The sequence below is a fragment of the Cornus florida genome, unplaced genomic scaffold (assembly GCF_030987335.1).
Source record: "Cornus florida cultivar Cherokee Brave unplaced genomic scaffold, ASM3098733v1 CherokeeBrave_3.0.0_Hap2_Chr01, whole genome shotgun sequence".
Lineage (NCBI taxonomy): Eukaryota > Viridiplantae > Streptophyta > Magnoliopsida > Cornales > Cornaceae > Cornus > Cornus florida.
The window spans coordinates 106,089,437-106,106,119 of NW_026775571.1; the positions used below are offsets into that span (position 1 = coordinate 106,089,437).

A 16,683-nucleotide genomic window follows, 5' to 3' on the forward strand; every position below is an offset into this window, starting at 1 on the left:
AACAGGTTTGAAACATTCTAGATCCGAAGTCATTGCATATGGTCTCAAGGACTTTCTCCAAGTAGAAAAACAAGAGAGTATGATTGCTTGTGTCAATCACTAATACTGTTCAGTGATGTAAACAAACAGAAAAAATGGTTATAAGGAGTGCCAAGTAACCAAACCAGCCCAACACACGCACCAGTAGGTAGGCCTTGCTGATGCCACCAAACAGTCCAAACATATGCCACTTTCTTTGAAATTTCACCCAACATGCTAAGATATTCCAAATCATTCAAACAGACACAACCACCATGGCCATTCAGCAAAAACAAACTAATACAACCCATACAATCATATATAAATAGATAAGTGCCATAAGATACTGCCAATGTATCATTCATATGTCACATGCAAGTTTCTAACAAAATAGACACTATTATAACTTAAGAGAGCTAAAATACCAAGTTTTGGGGGTATCTGTTACCCTTTTACACAAAAGACCAGCTCATGAACATGAGGGCTAGGCAGTGACTAGAATCGTCGTCGTTGAGGACTTTCCATGCGATGGCTTGCTCGTAAGACACCGGCCTGCCCATGCTAGATACACATATCCCCGCTGGTAGATAGGCAAATCCCTGCAGTAAGAATCCAGCAAGGAGATGTTCAGAATCATTTATTATGAATCACAAAATTAGTAGTGTATAAAATATTAGGGAAGAGGTTCTTGTACTCGAATCAAACTCGCAAATAATAAACAAGAACGGTTTGTGTATGTACTAAATGGTTAATATTTAGTCATTTAGAACACACGTACCCATATTTGAATTCCTGTCATGGCATTGTTCAAATGCATTACAAGTTTCTACCAAAATACACATACGCATAATGTAAGAGCTGAGTTTTTGCCCTAATCTAACAAAAGAAAAAAGAGGGGTTTTTGCTCATGTCGAAACACCTTTACCCCTGTTTTTTCTGTGACTTTAAGATACAATATTTGATATGTAATACAATAGTTTATGCACTGCGAGAAGCTTGGGCAATAGTTAGTTTTCAACTTGAACAAGCAGCAAAAATCCAATGCCAACCATTGACAATTAATCTCACCTGTTGCATGATCTTAGAGAACTCTGAGAGTAGAATCTTCCGACCAGCTTCATCAAGAATCTTATCCAGCATTATATCTTGAAGGGCCACAAGAGTAGTTTCAAGCATGTCAAGCCCTGCCTGGTTTGCAAAGGTGAAAATTGGAGATGCCTGCAATTATAATTTTACCAATCAAATTAACTTCCTCCTTTATAAAAAAATCTACAAAAAACCTGATACCTACCCTGAAAAAGTAGAAAATGGTTGAAAGGGACAGCAAGTGGATAATATTTAAAAACTAGATTGCTCAAGGAAGAAGTGACACAGAAATTACATTTGTCTTCACAGAGCAGCACATTATTGCATCTGTATGGTGCCAAAGTTGTTTCAAGACAGCATCACCTGCTTGGAGGTCGACCAGGAGGAGCTCTCCTCCAGTATGGATCCTGAGACACAACAGTAAAGAACATATAGGATTTTATTTCAAATACCAAAGTAAAACTATATTAACACATTTCATCCACCAAAATTTTCACAGCAATAACTGACACAGATATATTACATTATGAGTGATTTTGGTGTCGGCGACTGACAGTTCAAAACAAATTATTATTGATTTATTTTGCTTAATTAGGTTTTAACGGTCACTAAACAAAATAATTCTAGTTTTAAGAGATCATTTTAATCATACCCGTAGCTCCTGCAAATCCATCGTGCCAAAGTAAGAGCCTCAGGTGAACCAGGCAGTGGCTTTGGCCCCATAAAGGTGCTGAGTCGGGAGGGGGCAATAGCCATGGCAACCCTCTGAACAGAGCTAACAACACTACGCACATACTGGCGTGCCATAGCAGCAACATCATCTTGCAAGTGGTTTTCAAAAGTGAATTGGAATGCAATAGTCAGAACTGATCTAAGATTATAACTGTTCATATCAGCTTCCCCAGTCGGACGTGCATTTCCAGGACCCACTTCAAGCGTGGAAGCCAAATCCAATGTTCGGGTCGCAGTAGGGGCATCCTACAATGTAAAAAAAAAATGAGTAGTGTAACGCAAATATAACCAAAAACAGATCCTGCTCGGCTGGTCACACCTTTGCTAGGTCTTTTGAGGAACTAAAAAATAACATCAGTTTATATGACATTTTGTAGGTTCTCCTCGCTGGCCAAGTTTTTCATTATCATAATTAAGGCATATATTTTCAAAAACAATTTCAATTAAACAAAATTATTTTTAGCAATAAATAAAAAGAAGTCACTGAACTGATTTAGGATCCAATGGTATAACTCGGAAACCAGATGGCAGCAATGGAGCATCATCAGCAAACGATTCATCAATAGGTGCAAAGACAAGCTGAGCACAGGCACCAGCTGCATTCTCATCAACCCCACTGCATAACTGCCATGGCAGATTTGAGAAAAATTAGTACAAGGAAATCTGAATCAAACAAAAATTCCTATACCTGAAAGCAGTTAAAGAAACTATTTTCACACATGAATAGAATAAATAGCTCTACCTGTAATAAGTACATATCTCGTGACAAAGCTACATCCTCTGGGGAAAATGCATGACCCTCTAGGCGGACCACCTCCAAGAACTATTTCGGGAGGAAAAGAATGATCAATTTATTTGGTCTGATATTAATATGAGCAAGAAATAAATAAATAAATAAAATAGAAGAACGAGTGTTAGGGCTGGTTACCTCCTCATGCTCCACAGTATGCGCAAGAGGTAAAATGACCTGGCTACTAGGGAAGCCACCGGGTCTGGCACAAGGAACTGCATAAGGACTAGCTTTAAGAGATGCAGCACAGTAAGCATCAACTCCGTAGTCAGCCCATTCGGAACGGTGTTCCCTCAGAAAACGAACAAGCAAAGCAGGGGGAACATTCTGCATAGCAACATCAGCAGTTAGTAAATAATACATTTATAAAAAAAAATAAAAAACACTGGCAAAGAATTTTCAACCATTATGGAAAGGAGGCTGTGTGTGAAGAGAGGATTATAAAATTAAACTAGAGGGGGCCAGCCAAAGATTATCATATTAAGTCTTTTTTTTGCATCTTTCATCCTAAGTGGGTCCCACACGACCAATTCAGTTTTCTTGAAGTACCTGAAGAAGCATTGATGCCTTTGCGCACAGCACTCCTCCAAAAGTTGGAAGCATTGACAATGTGTTATACTGCGAACCAAGAAATTTGCTTGGAGATGAGTTTATGGCAATGGTCACATCCTCCACACCATCACTACCCATAATCGACCAACCATCATCCACAAATCCATTAATAGCATCATTAAAACCCCTGAGGACGAATTTAAAAAATATTCAGTTATAGGTTAAGCGCATCAAATCAAAACAAACAGACACAGAACATTCCAGGTTTCACTGTCTTGGAAACCTAGTCGAATATTCACCCAGCCAGTGGGTGGATCAGTTATCTGCAATTTAATTTGTCGGTCAGTCCACATTAACTCAATCATCAATAAGATGGGATAAATCCTGTTGACACATTTTCAACAGAAACACTATGCCTAGGTTTCACAAAACTGAGTGATTGATTGCCCCTCACCTGCACAATCTCTGACCAAATGTCCTTAACACAGCGGGTTGACGACCCCCGCTATACTGAATTTCTCCACTAGTTTCCTGTGCAATTTGCCGAATGTGTCGCAAGGCCTGCATATAATATTTAAGATGATAAAAATGGGAAGGCAAAAGTTGACCAAATTATATATAAAGCAACCCCATGCATGAAGTACTTACAGCCATAGTCATTTTCTGAGCTAGAATTTTGGATGATTCATAGAGCGGCCTCAGAACTTCAGGAACGCTCCAAGCCTAAGTTACACAATAGGTAAATTAAGAACAAACAGGCCAAATGAAGAAATCAAAATTCAAGAATGTAATAGTAGGAAGAACTGGCTGGGAATTTAATCCTTACATCTAGGTTGATGTGATCAACGATGTGAACAATGGAGCCACCACCCTCACAAGGTCGTATGAGAAAACCACTAGGTAGCATTTCGGCTCTTACAAAACATGACGGAGGCGGGCCTGCTGGGCCACCAGTGGAAGAAGTCAAAGACCTCTCGCATATCTGCAGGTTTAATATCAAAATCAAACACTACTATCACATCAATGGAACTCCTTAAATCTTGCTCATTTGCTATTGCCACAAGTCCATTCAGTGAGGAAAATATCACCTGATTTTAGAATCATTTACATGGCTACAAAAGGAATACTCACAAACTTCTGAATTTCTTCCAAAATAACAAAAAAGAAAAAGATTCAAAGAAATATTTGTAATCATGCTTAAAGGTTTACCACAAGACTTCCATCTTCTAAACTTGTAGTATATCTTAGTGTCCAAAAATCACGTGCCGATGCCAATGTTGTTGGTGCATAAGTCTGAGTGGAGAAGAGTAAAAAATTCAAAATTTTTGCATGCCTGAGTCAATTAAAAAAAAATAAAAGAAAAAATCAAAGCTCTGAAACAACTTTTGGTTTACAAGGATACAAACCTGCATGTATATGAGTTCTATTGACCCTCCATTTCCTGTAGGGATTACACTAAATAATTCAACGCAACGGCAGTCACGAAACCAAGATGGACGATCTTTGAGGATTTCAGCGATCTGAAACGAAATTCATCATATACTTTGAACTAAGACAATACAAGAATGCAAAACCATGACATTTTTGCTATGCCAGTTCTTCCATCCAAATGATGATAAATGAAAAACGAAATCACTAAATATATAATGTTCACGAGAACTACCTTCATGGGTTCTAGACTCACAAGACCACAGGCTCGCGCTGCTACCCCATTACAATTGCGGGAAACAGCAACGATTCCAATAGAATCCGGACCAGGCTGCCCGCATAAAAAACAAGAATTTTACATTTCATATTAAATATGGAATTGGGGAGGGGGGGGGGGGGGGGGGGGGGAGAAAAAGAAAAAAGGAGTGAACAAATGAATAGAGGGAAGGTCTAAATTGTCATACCTTCATCCCAATCATCTGGACCCAGTCGACAGCAGTTCCAGTAGCCTTGGAAAGGAACTCTGCCAGGGTCTCCTCAGCAATTGCAAGAAGACTGAGAAAGAAAATAACAAAACCAGTGAGTATTGACAACAACCTGAACCTAATATAAATAGTCTAAATAGGTAAAAGAGATGGTATTTAATTACCCAGCTGGGTTGTTAGCATCCCTCTGCGGACGCTGAGGTGTTGGGTTTGGTTGTTGATGCTGACCACTCATGACCGCAGACTCGCAGCTAGTGTCTGTGGCTGTTGTGGATACCTGTTACAATCCACCAAATGAGATTAATTCTTCAAAAATATAATCACATAAAAACACAATCTTGCAGAATTATAGAAAATTCACGAACCATCAACCTAAAGAATTCAAATTTTGGAAATATATTGTGCCAAAGCGCTATGCCGTAGTGTCCGAATTGAGGACTAGTAAATGTTTACTTTTTACATTTTCAACAAATAACCAAAAAGGGAAAAGATGAAGGACCCAGAATCCAACAAACAGATATAAGAGAAAATTTTATTCTTGATGGACAATCATAATTTTAAATGACATTGCCAAGGTAAAAACATGAGAAAAACATTACATTCCCCTTTATGGTAGCAAGAAAACAAACCAGGGAATGCTTTAAAACAGATGAGCCAAATGCCGAAAGGAGAGAGCTTACAGTGTGCAGTTGTTGGCGCATGTATCCATTCTCATAAACCAGGTGTGACACTTGCTTCTGTAAACGGTCATTCTCTTCCATCAACAGCTTGTTCATGGCATTGAGCTTCCTGTTTACAGTCTGGAGACGAGATGCTTCCTTCCTCTGCTTTTCACGGCATCTACCAAAGATAGAAGTGAAATGTTAATTTGAGAACAAACTCCTCCACCTACATATATCTTTCAAGCAAAAAGACATATCGCATTCTACAACTAGAAAAGTAGAAAGGGCACTCAAAAGAAAAAATTGGCAGAGTCAAGTGAATGACTTATAGAAAGGCATAAATGAGTTGAACTGATGGACGTAACATCAATATACCATTTCAACATCAAAGATATGACGCATACACCACTAATATGAAATTCAATTTTGTAGCCTTTGGCATGGAGGTGATGCACATTAGACCATAAGCAAATTTTCAACATAAAATTTGTAAATTGTCAATATGCAAAGGAGCATTTACCTAGAATATGGAATTATTCCAATTGATTTCCCGTTGTAGGTTCATTCATAATTATTTAAAGGAGCTTAATTCATTTAAGAAATTAGAATCCTCACCAAAATAATGTAAAAAAAAAAAACCTTTCTCATCAATTAATCGCATGAATGTTGTATAGCAGTGAATAGTAATTAGTTTCAAGTTTAAAAAATAATAACAATAATAATAATAATAGGATGGACTAGTTCCAAATGCTATGAGAGCATAAACATCTGAGTAATATTTTAGCAAAATACCCAATAAACACATAAATAACATCACATCAAAATTAACATCATGTTATCAAAACCCTAAATCATACTTTCTTTCTCATTTGTTGATAAAACAATCTACAAAACATGTAAAAGATGAAATGAGAGCTTGCCATTTATTTTGCAGCCAAAAAAAAATGGCCATACTACTAAAGCCAAATAAAGTTAAAAAATATAAAGTTCCCAAGCTTAAATTTTTTTTTTCCCTTTCTTTTTCCCGGGCAAATTAATGTATGCCTTATCATCAAAGTTTAATTTTTAGCATCACCTGCAGAAAATAAAAATAAAAATAAAAATGAAATTTTACCCCAAAATATGATGAAACACGTAAAATACCAGTGTAATCACATGACAAGGATACTCACCAAAAGCAACAAGTCAGCTGTCAATATCTCACATTTAATATCAGATCTACCCAAATTATAGATATAAGCCAACTGAAACCCATTTCAAGGCAGTAGCATATTTCATTCAAAAAATAAATAAAGAAGCCCAAATAATGAAACGTAGAGAAATTCAGTACAGTAACACAATGATGTTCATCAAAAGTAAACTGATTTGCTGTCATTTTCTTTCTTTTAATGTTAACACTGTCCAGAAACTGAGTAAGACAATAAACACTGTTTTCAAAAGTGCATCATTGATTTAATGGAGAACTCGGAATAAGGGCCTTTTTTATTTAAAAAAAAAAAAAACAATTTTGTTGGCCAGAATTTCAGTCTATCCATAATAAGCACAAGGAAAAAAGAAAAAAAATAATAAAACACAATAACACGAGCATAATAAAAAATATGATAATAGAGAAAGAAGAAAGGGAAAGATCTGAATTAATCAGACATGCAGGGGGCTTTCATCCTAATCACAAAATAATAACACAAACATGACAAATGAAACCAAGACAAACCACTGTCACTGATTCACTACTCCCAAATCCTTCATTAATTCTTATTATTTAGAAAAGAAATATTTCAGACAAGTAAAAATAGTAAATTAAAACAGAACAGAACAGAAGCAAACACCAATAAGACTCAAGCTTTTGCTTATAAACAACCAGAACAATTTTGGGAAAAGAAGCTCCGAATAAATTTTGGACAACAAATTCAAACACACCCACATTTCCCCTCTTTCAGTGATTCACCATTAATAATCAATAAACAGAAGAGATAGATTGCCCATGAAACAAGAAATACAGTAAATTTAGACCGGAACAAGAGTAACTCAACCACACCATCTCCTAAGCCTCATTTTTTTCCAACCCAACTCGAAACTATAAAAGAAAGAATGAAGCACAAGAAGAAAAGAAATTAAAAGAAAGCAAAAACAAGAAACAGCAAAACTGTAAGTACTCATTTTACAAATCTTTCACATTCCCAATTTCAAAAACAAAAGGCAAGAACATATAGATCACATCCATTTCTCATTTCTTCAAAATACCCAAAAATTATAACCAAAAAATAAAAATAAAAATAAAACAAAAAACAAAACTGGTTGAGACCCAGATACGAAAAGGACACCACAAAGAACTCAGTGTTTTTTTTTTTTTTGCTGGAAATAAAAAACAAAACACAAACCCCACTTTTCAAAATTACAGCCAGAATTTCAAAATATTTGAATTTTTGGTGATACCTGCGATTCTGAAACCAGACTTTGATCTGTTTAGGCTCAATGTTAGAGAGAATAGGACATTCCCTGATAAGCTGTTGCCTTCTCATAGAACTAGGCTTTGGACACTCCGAATAGACCCTCTCTAAGGCCTCCACTTGCTCAGGTGTATACCTCACGTACTTGCTCGTGTCCATCTGCTTGTTCGAGAGATCTCTGTGCATCGAAAGCGCCATTGACAACAAACTCAGAGAACACAAAAACAACAAATACTCACAAAGTTGAAAAACAGAGAAAAACCCAGAGAGTGTACGAGTGTTTTAGAGCTCTTGGTTCACAGTATCGACACTGAATTGGTGGTGATTAATTTGCATGAACAGGCAGGCTCTCTCGTCCAAGAGAGCCTCCTCTCTCACTCATCAGACTCTCTCTCTCTTGCACAGGGGATGAGTTTGTGTAAAAACCCAGTTGGAGAAGAGCTTGAACAGGGTCCCCTGATCTTTTATCTCAGACACCAATCTCGAGAATTTTAGCGAAAGTGAAGGGTAGAGAGAGGAAGTTTGAGAGAGAAACAAACCAACCCACAGAAATACAAAGAGGGAGTAAGAGAGAGAAAAAGCAAAACGGACAAAAACAAACACCAAATGGACAAATGAAGCCGGGCCTGTTACAATTTTTTTTTTTTTTTTCTTCTGAAAATTATTATTTAAAAAAGTTATAGTGAACGAATTTTAATTCAATTCAAATTGTAATGTGACCTAATTTTGACCCCATTTTTGTTTGGTAATATATATATATATATATAAAATAAAAATTATGGCTTGAATTTTGCTTGTAACATGCTTATAAGACCGTTTAGAAAGAATTTGTGATTTTTGTAGTGTATTCACTGTAACATAAATTCTTGTGTGTGTGTGTGTGTTTTTTTTTTTGTGGTATGGTGTGTGTTTACTCTTTTTTTGTCCCATTTTTTATTTATTTCATTGTGTAAATATTTGTATTTTTTTGTCTAATGTGCTTATTTTTCTGTCACTCTTGTTTGTTGCAAGCAGTAATTATTTCTAGGTATATTATGTAATTATACATTTTTTTTGTATATTTTTTCTATCATTTTCTCTATCTGTATTAAAAAAAATGAAAGATTATCTGTATATTTTGTGACGTATTGGAGTAAATTTGAAAAGATAATAAATGGAATGCAGAGATTTGTTTTTATTGAAGCAGACTGGGGAGAAACGTTTTTAAGCAACGTAAGGGTTAGCTGTTGGCTGTAGCTTTTGGTCTCTTTCCCTCTCTATGAAAAAGAAAACTACTCAGAATCACTTTCTCTCTCCTCTCTCTTCCCTCTCATATGATATGATGATGATGCATGTAACATGCATGTGATGTATGGATATATGTATGGAGTGAGGGCATGCAAGGGAGGCTTGAGGACAGAGAAAATGACAAATCCTTGCTTTGCTGGATATGATTTGGTAGATACAAAGTTATAAACTGTGTTGTATATTTGTGTGTGTGAGAGGGGCTATACATGTAATATAGGTAAGTCTAGTTATAAATTGTGTTGTGTGTGTGTGTGTGTGTGTGTGTGAGAGGGGGGGGGCTATATATGTAATATAGGTAAGTCCCTTGTACCTAACCTAAAGTGGATGGTGCCCGCGGGGTTATATATGTAATATAGGTAAGTTTAGTAATATCTGGATGGTGAGAGTTGAGTCCTCAAATGGATAAAGTAAGTGTGCGTGAGTGGGTATGTGTTGTTTTTTTCAATGAAATATATATAATATAGGTTAAAGGTATTTGGGCGGGTTGACCCAAAGCCGAATTGCACGTTTGTATGGGCCTCTAGCCAATTAAGGAGTTGGTGTTGCTGGGCTTTGTTTGGGTGCAGTGGATATGGACCATATGGTCATCAAGGAAACATGGACCCACAAAGCCCGATCAAGAAGATTGGCCCACATATAAAATTTAAACAAGAATTTTTTGGGTAGTTGCAAAAAATTAAAAAAAATTCGTGTTTGATTGTCCCAAAATATTTATGATTAAAAAAAATATTTAAACTAAAAAAAATATTAACAAGTTATTTTACACGCCTACCTCGATTGACTCGACCTCAACTTCAACTTCGATTTTTGCCAAATATTAAAAATAAAAATAAAATATATGTATTTTACATGAAAAAGAAGAATATTTTTTTAAAAAAAATTATTTTATGTCGAAACAAACAAACCTAAAATAAAATTTAACACATTCGATGAAGATTAATGTTACTTAAGTTGAACTGTTGAAAAAAATTGCCGAACAATATTGATTGGACCACTTCTTTATTTTATTGCAAACATAATCAAAAGTATTCAGTCAACTAATTTACTTCAACAAGAAAGTATTGAATACCTCCGTGACACCCGGAATCATTCTAGCTGTTGAATATTGTGGGACTCACCACCACATCCATGACCAAAAGGTTGTCACTATCCCGGGGTACCATAACCTGAGAAGTATTCAATACTTTCTCCACTTCAACTCATCAAACTTCCCTAAGGTAACCCTAAATTATTTGTGATTTTATCTAGAAAAATCGATATAGCTTTATTTTTTTATTTTAAAAAATGATAGAATTTGAAGTATGAAGTCCCTAAGTCTAAATATCGAATCCCTAATATTATATCCCATAATCAATACTGTTTTTGTCCTCATGTTAAAAAAGATAGCTTTTATTTTTTCTTTTTTGGAGTACCAACACAAGTAGGAAAAAGAAAGTCACTTTCACGTGGATTTTGTGTGATATTTTCATCCAAACATCGTATATGCCTATAGCCTATAATCATGAAATGGGGATAACTGCAAAAAAATAGTTTTAAAATATATTCTGCATAGTATTTTTATCCCTATTGAAAAAAGTATATAAAAAACATTCATAATCTTTTTACATTATACAAAAATACTCTTCCTCACATAAATTACTGATGTAATATCCGTTTTATCTTTTTACTCTTTCGAAAATGCCCAAAGGGATATATATGATACTAATCTCATAGTATAGGGATGTTATGTGCGTATTACCCTTTTTTTTTTTTTTCCTTTTTTTTTAAGACTTTAAGAATTTGTAGAATAATGATTTGAGTTTGTTGAGATTTCAGTTTACTATTTTATGCCATTTAGTTTTTTATTTTTTGTACCAACATTGTTAAACCAAAAAAAAAAAAAAAATCTTAATATCAGTGTACACTGATTTTCGGAGTTTGGAGCAGATTTGTTTTATTTAGTTTGCACTTTATTTTCATTTTTTATTTTATATTTTTATCTTTACTTTTCTTTTATACTTTTTATTTTTATTTTTATTTTTATGTTCTATTTTTATCTTGTCAATTGTCAACGTCCTCCAATAGTGTCATTTTCAGTCATTTTATAAAATTATTTATTTTTATAAAATAGTTCAATACAGGTAATTTAGTCAACTTATGTTTTAAATTTGTCAGAGGGCCCTATTTGCACCAAATTAAAACTTTAGGAGTGTTTTGCACGTGAGGGGCGTCCTCCAAATGTGTCCTTTTTGGTCATTTTATAAAATTATTTATTTTTATATATTTTATAAAATGATGTAATAAGGGTAATTTAGTCAACTCATGATTTAAATTTTTCAGAAGGACTTATTTGCACAAAATTGAAACTTTAAAGATATTTTTTGCACATGCGTAAGAGATGATGTTACACTGTAAACATACTTTATGGGTATTTTTTTGCACTTATCATGAAATGCCTATTCACCGCCATTTATTTGCGAAATTATACTTAAATTTTTTTGTGTTCTTTGGACTCCAAATAACTGAACATCAACATGTCTTGTAATCTTAAAAAAATAAATGGTACTCATGATGGCTAAACAAATCTAAAAGTAGATAAACATTGTTTTACTCCAGTAATGTAAGTCTAATTCGTCTACTTAAATATTGTTATTCAAATAAAAATAATTATCAAACAAATTTATATAAATGATGTCATCTTATCCTTGTCTATTTATTATTTCGTTTCGTGATAACGACATATTGTTAAATATATGAAGTGTTAACGTAATTGAATAATAATTTGTTTTGGTGTGTAGTTTCTCATATGTTTTTTTAATCTTTAAGTTTTTTTTTTTTTAATTGTTGTAAATAAATTTTCTTCCTTTCTATATATGGTCACTAAATGGAGTAAATGCATTTAGATTATAATCTCCTTAAAAATGCTATCAAAATAACCAAACAACTTTTATTTAACTATATAATACCCTTAAATTTCTTTGATTTTTAAATAAAATTATCAAGACTAGTGTCAATTAATCAAAAGGGAACAAACTGTCTTATTCAAAACTTGGCAATCATACAAAGACATGAAAAATAAATGCCACCAAAAATAAAACATGACCAGTCCAATAGTGTCTTCTTAAAACCATGATAAGATCATTAGGACCATCTTCTAGAAAGAAGCAATAAGCAATGAAATTTATGGAAGAAAAAATAAATAAAATTGCTAAATTTACTATGAAAATGACTGTTTTGTCCCTTTTGATCATGTGATCGACCACAAGATAAGAATTAATGTTGAAAGAAGATTCGCAGGATGATTAATTAATTAAAGATAAAGAAAGTCATGTCACGAGAAATGACCCAATTCGAGTGGGTTTTGTTGACTATGAATTAATTAATTAAAATCTAATGGAGTCATGGGTGTAATGGATTAGTGGAAAGGTTTAAGATTAGGTTACTTTTTAATTGTAATATAAAAAAGGGAAATCACAATGGAAGTGGAATATGTATGCCGCCATGTGACAACGGTGCATACATTCTTTTATGGCAAATATTATAATGAATAAGTGTATTAATTTAATCTGTATGAACGTCGGTAGGGCTATGTATACATTAATCATATATATATATATATATATTTATCATTCATATAATTTGTGTGTATATATACATATATGTAAATGACGCCAGGAAATTGAATTTGGAAAAAAAAAAAAAGAGAAAAAGAAAAGGGATTAGGGGGAGGGGGTTGCCCCCAGCCAATATTATATATAGGGTCCATCCTTGGATCAACCTGATATAGACCTTCACTTCTTATCTTGTTGACAGTTCGAATTGTCGATGAGCCTGATGACATAGGCTTTTACTTCTTATCTGCATTTTCAGAAACTTTTTTCAGTAATTGCTTGGTATATATGAGACAGAGAATTATATATACTCGATGGTGAATTATAGGGTATTCTAAGTGGCCCAAAACCACCATTATCGATAAAAGAAAAAATACTTCAAAATTCAAGTAACTATTCTTATAATATATAGACATATGAGGGTTATTTAATTTGTAAGACTTGCAATGAATTCTCATTTTTTTATTCATTATTCCCCATAAGGGATCATATTATTAAATTATAAATATAAATAAAATTAGATAAATTACATATACAAATTAAATTACACACTTTGAATCTTAACAGAGTAAATTTAATTTGTCCGAGTGGCTAAGTCCAAGTATTCTTCTATAACTGGTAAAATGATGGTAACATTGTGTTGACTTGCATCAAAGACCAATAAGTTGACCAATAAGATCAAATAGGATCAACTGATTGAAGATTTAGAAAGTGGCATTGGCCACTTTCAAGTAACAAGAGGATAGAAGAATCATTGATAGAACATATAAGTATACCTAGTACAAGCATGCATATACAGTTATACACACAGATATATATATATATAAAAGTCAAAGTCACACTGGAGCAAGCTCTAGCATGTGTGCTTGATTTCATGTGCAGTGCCATAATGAACTCTCTAACTTATTCAAGCTTTTTCATTCTATACATGCCAAGTGGCACTAGAAACTTAGTAACAAATTAATTAGTGCCATGTTAATTAAGGAAAAAATCATGTTGGTTAAAGGCTTAAAACTTACATTTCTTTGCTTAGTAAGCTGATAAGCCCTTCACAACCAAATCTTAAATAAGTTTAAGCTTAAACACTAGACTCTAACCCATTGTTCTCTTTGTGGTTAAGGGTCGACCAGCACCAACTATCCTTTTTTGACAATTGAAAGTGTTTCCCACCACCATCCCTTCACTCAAAAGAATCCAATATATACATATACATATATATATATAGAGAGAGAGAGAGATAAGTAAGAGATAGAGAGAGAATTGATGGGGAGAAAAGCAATTGACTTTTAGATTTCACAAGGTTGACGTTTGGCATAAAGGGTTGTATTTCTGAAAGCATCCAAAGCATATAATCACATCTCAAGTTCTATCTCTCTATATCAATCTCTCTTCACTCTCTCTCTGTGATAGATATATAATTAATGGCTTATGATGGGGCTCAAGGAGGAGAGTCAATGGGGATATACACAGACTCACTTGGTGTCTGCTTGTCTCCCTAGCTATATGATGATCATGAAGCTCTCTGTGTATTTTTTCTTTTTACTTTTTCATTGCCTTTATTTATATAAATTTGTAAAACAGAGAGAGAGTTATAATGAGGAGGGGTTTGGGACACTATAGGCCCACCAATGGACAGGTCCACTTCGGCATGTTTCCATATCCCATTGCGTGATTTTGCAAAATAAACAAAGGTGGTAGTCCTTTTCCAGCCCCAGCCAGATAAGTGGGCCTCAAAAAAGCTTTCCCTCAAGGATGACCCCATTTTTTGTCATGCACCAAAAGAAGTTGTTGTGACCAATATCAGCCCCACCCTGCACGTTTCTCACTCTAGAATTGTGTGCCTTTGCTTCCATTTTACATCTCTCTTTCTCTATCTATATCTATCCATCCTTATATATATATATATATATATATATATAAACACAACACACACACACACACATATATATATGACATGTATGCATTGTTTGAGTGACATGGTATTGGGTGTCATGGTATTGGGTGTCACGACTAGACAAGGATCCTCTCCAACAATGAAAAGAGGGCCAGAGAGAATCATGGATTCAGATTAAATTGATAGATTATTCTTATCGTGGAGATTGAAATATTAGACTAGACTCATTAATAATGGTCAATTCTTATCAAGTGATGATTTAATATACATCTTTAATGGAGTACATAATCTCTCCAACGCTGGAGAGGATCTAAGTCCGTCACGACCCTCCTCACTCCGTGTTCATGAAGAGGCATCCACGCATATAGCTGACACCCTCCATTTTCGATTGAGGGTTGACTCAGAAACCATCTAGAATGATATTGTTTAATTTACATACTATTCATGCTTACAATTTTCAAAATGCATTAACAATAGTTAGAAGACATCTACATGGTTATGGACAATGAACTTCTTCCTGAAATGGCACATCCATGAATATTGATAAGTGATGTAAAAAGGTGCACATGGAAATGTAGGAGGAAGTAATTATCAAAAAAAAAAAAAAAAAAATGTAGGAGGAACCCAAGAGCTTGATGAGGATGCTCATGACAGAAAAATTCTTAGTAATATCTTTGCTACTAATAATAGCACAAATATAGTAACATATAATAATACTTGCTATCATGATTAGGAGTGATATTAAAGGATATAAATAGTATTGGTCCAAACCTCATAAAAGGAGGGAAAAATGAAGGCATGATTCTAGGGTTGAGTGTGACTGTGCCATTAATAGCATTAATCAATGTCGACATGAAAACATCTGCATGCATTTCCTTTATCATTGTCCTATGCACATTAGTGAATTAAGTAGTATCTCTTAAGCTCTTCCATAAAATGGTGGTGTGTGAGAAACAATGTGATAAAAAAATGATCATCATGGGCAATGTAACTAACATTGTATTTTGTATCTACAAGTGGTTTTACACTCTTTTCCCAATACCTTGGTATAAATATACACACTCATATACCATTACTAATGTCTCTCGAATATATTTTCCAAATCATTACCATTGGGTCAGAACTAAATTTCACCATCCTAATATCGCTATAGTTACGGTCCTTGTTCACCGGGACTTTCATCATCGGTTCCGTTGTCATCAGGTCACTAATTTCTTTCATCATCGGTTCCGTTATCATCAGATCACCAATTTTCTTTCATCATTAGCTCAGTTGTCATCAGGTCACCAATTTTCTTGACCTTCTGGTTGTCATCAGCTCTGCTATCATAGATCACCAATTCTCTTGACGTTCTAGCACCAAACCGATATCAACGCCACACACAGCAATACAAACTCATTAATCAATCAATGATTTTTTTATATTTATTTTATTAGCAAGAAATTCACACACTCATTTGTCCCTATAGAGACTCGAACCCTCATCATCCCCTTTGAAAGATAAAAGAGATAATAGTCAACCGCACAAGCCTTGATAATCTCAATCAAGGATGTTTCGACATGAATTGGTTGCATATTCAACCTTTGACATTATTTCCACAAAAGGACTACTCCTTAAAAACCTGCATTCTCATATTTAACAGTACTTCAAACATTGACTGATGGATCAATGAATGATGCCTACATATAAAACACACACACACACACACACAC

At 34.3% G+C, this 16,683-nt stretch overlaps 1 protein-coding gene across 2 annotated transcripts; it reads right to left on the reverse strand.

The window, feature by feature from the left end:
- Window positions 1–316: 316 nt before the first annotated feature.
- LOC132312009 (homeobox-leucine zipper protein ATHB-14-like) lies at window positions 317–8,753 on the reverse strand. 2 transcript variants are annotated; one of them, XM_059810223.1, is made up of 19 exons: window positions 8,476–8,753; window positions 8,187–8,378; window positions 5,772–5,931; window positions 5,256–5,368; window positions 5,071–5,161; window positions 4,842–4,937; window positions 4,585–4,698; window positions 4,388–4,471; window positions 4,005–4,160; window positions 3,827–3,901; window positions 3,633–3,739; window positions 3,176–3,365; window positions 2,765–2,953; window positions 2,579–2,659; window positions 2,326–2,460; window positions 1,757–2,082; window positions 1,400–1,511; window positions 1,087–1,236; window positions 317–617 (listed from the first exon to the last, which is right to left on the reverse strand). In XM_059810223.1, exons 2-19 carry the CDS (start codon window positions 8,357–8,359, stop codon window positions 471–473), a joined length of 2,499 nt encoding a protein of 832 aa, XP_059666206.1. In that variant the 5' UTR covers window positions 8,360–8,378; window positions 8,476–8,753; the 3' UTR covers window positions 317–470. The 2 variants fall into 2 exon arrangements, with proteins under 2 accessions (XP_059666206.1, XP_059666198.1); XM_059810215.1 differs by having other exon boundaries at window positions 8,187–8,753.
- Between the last annotated feature and the right edge of the window lie 7,930 nt (window positions 8,754–16,683).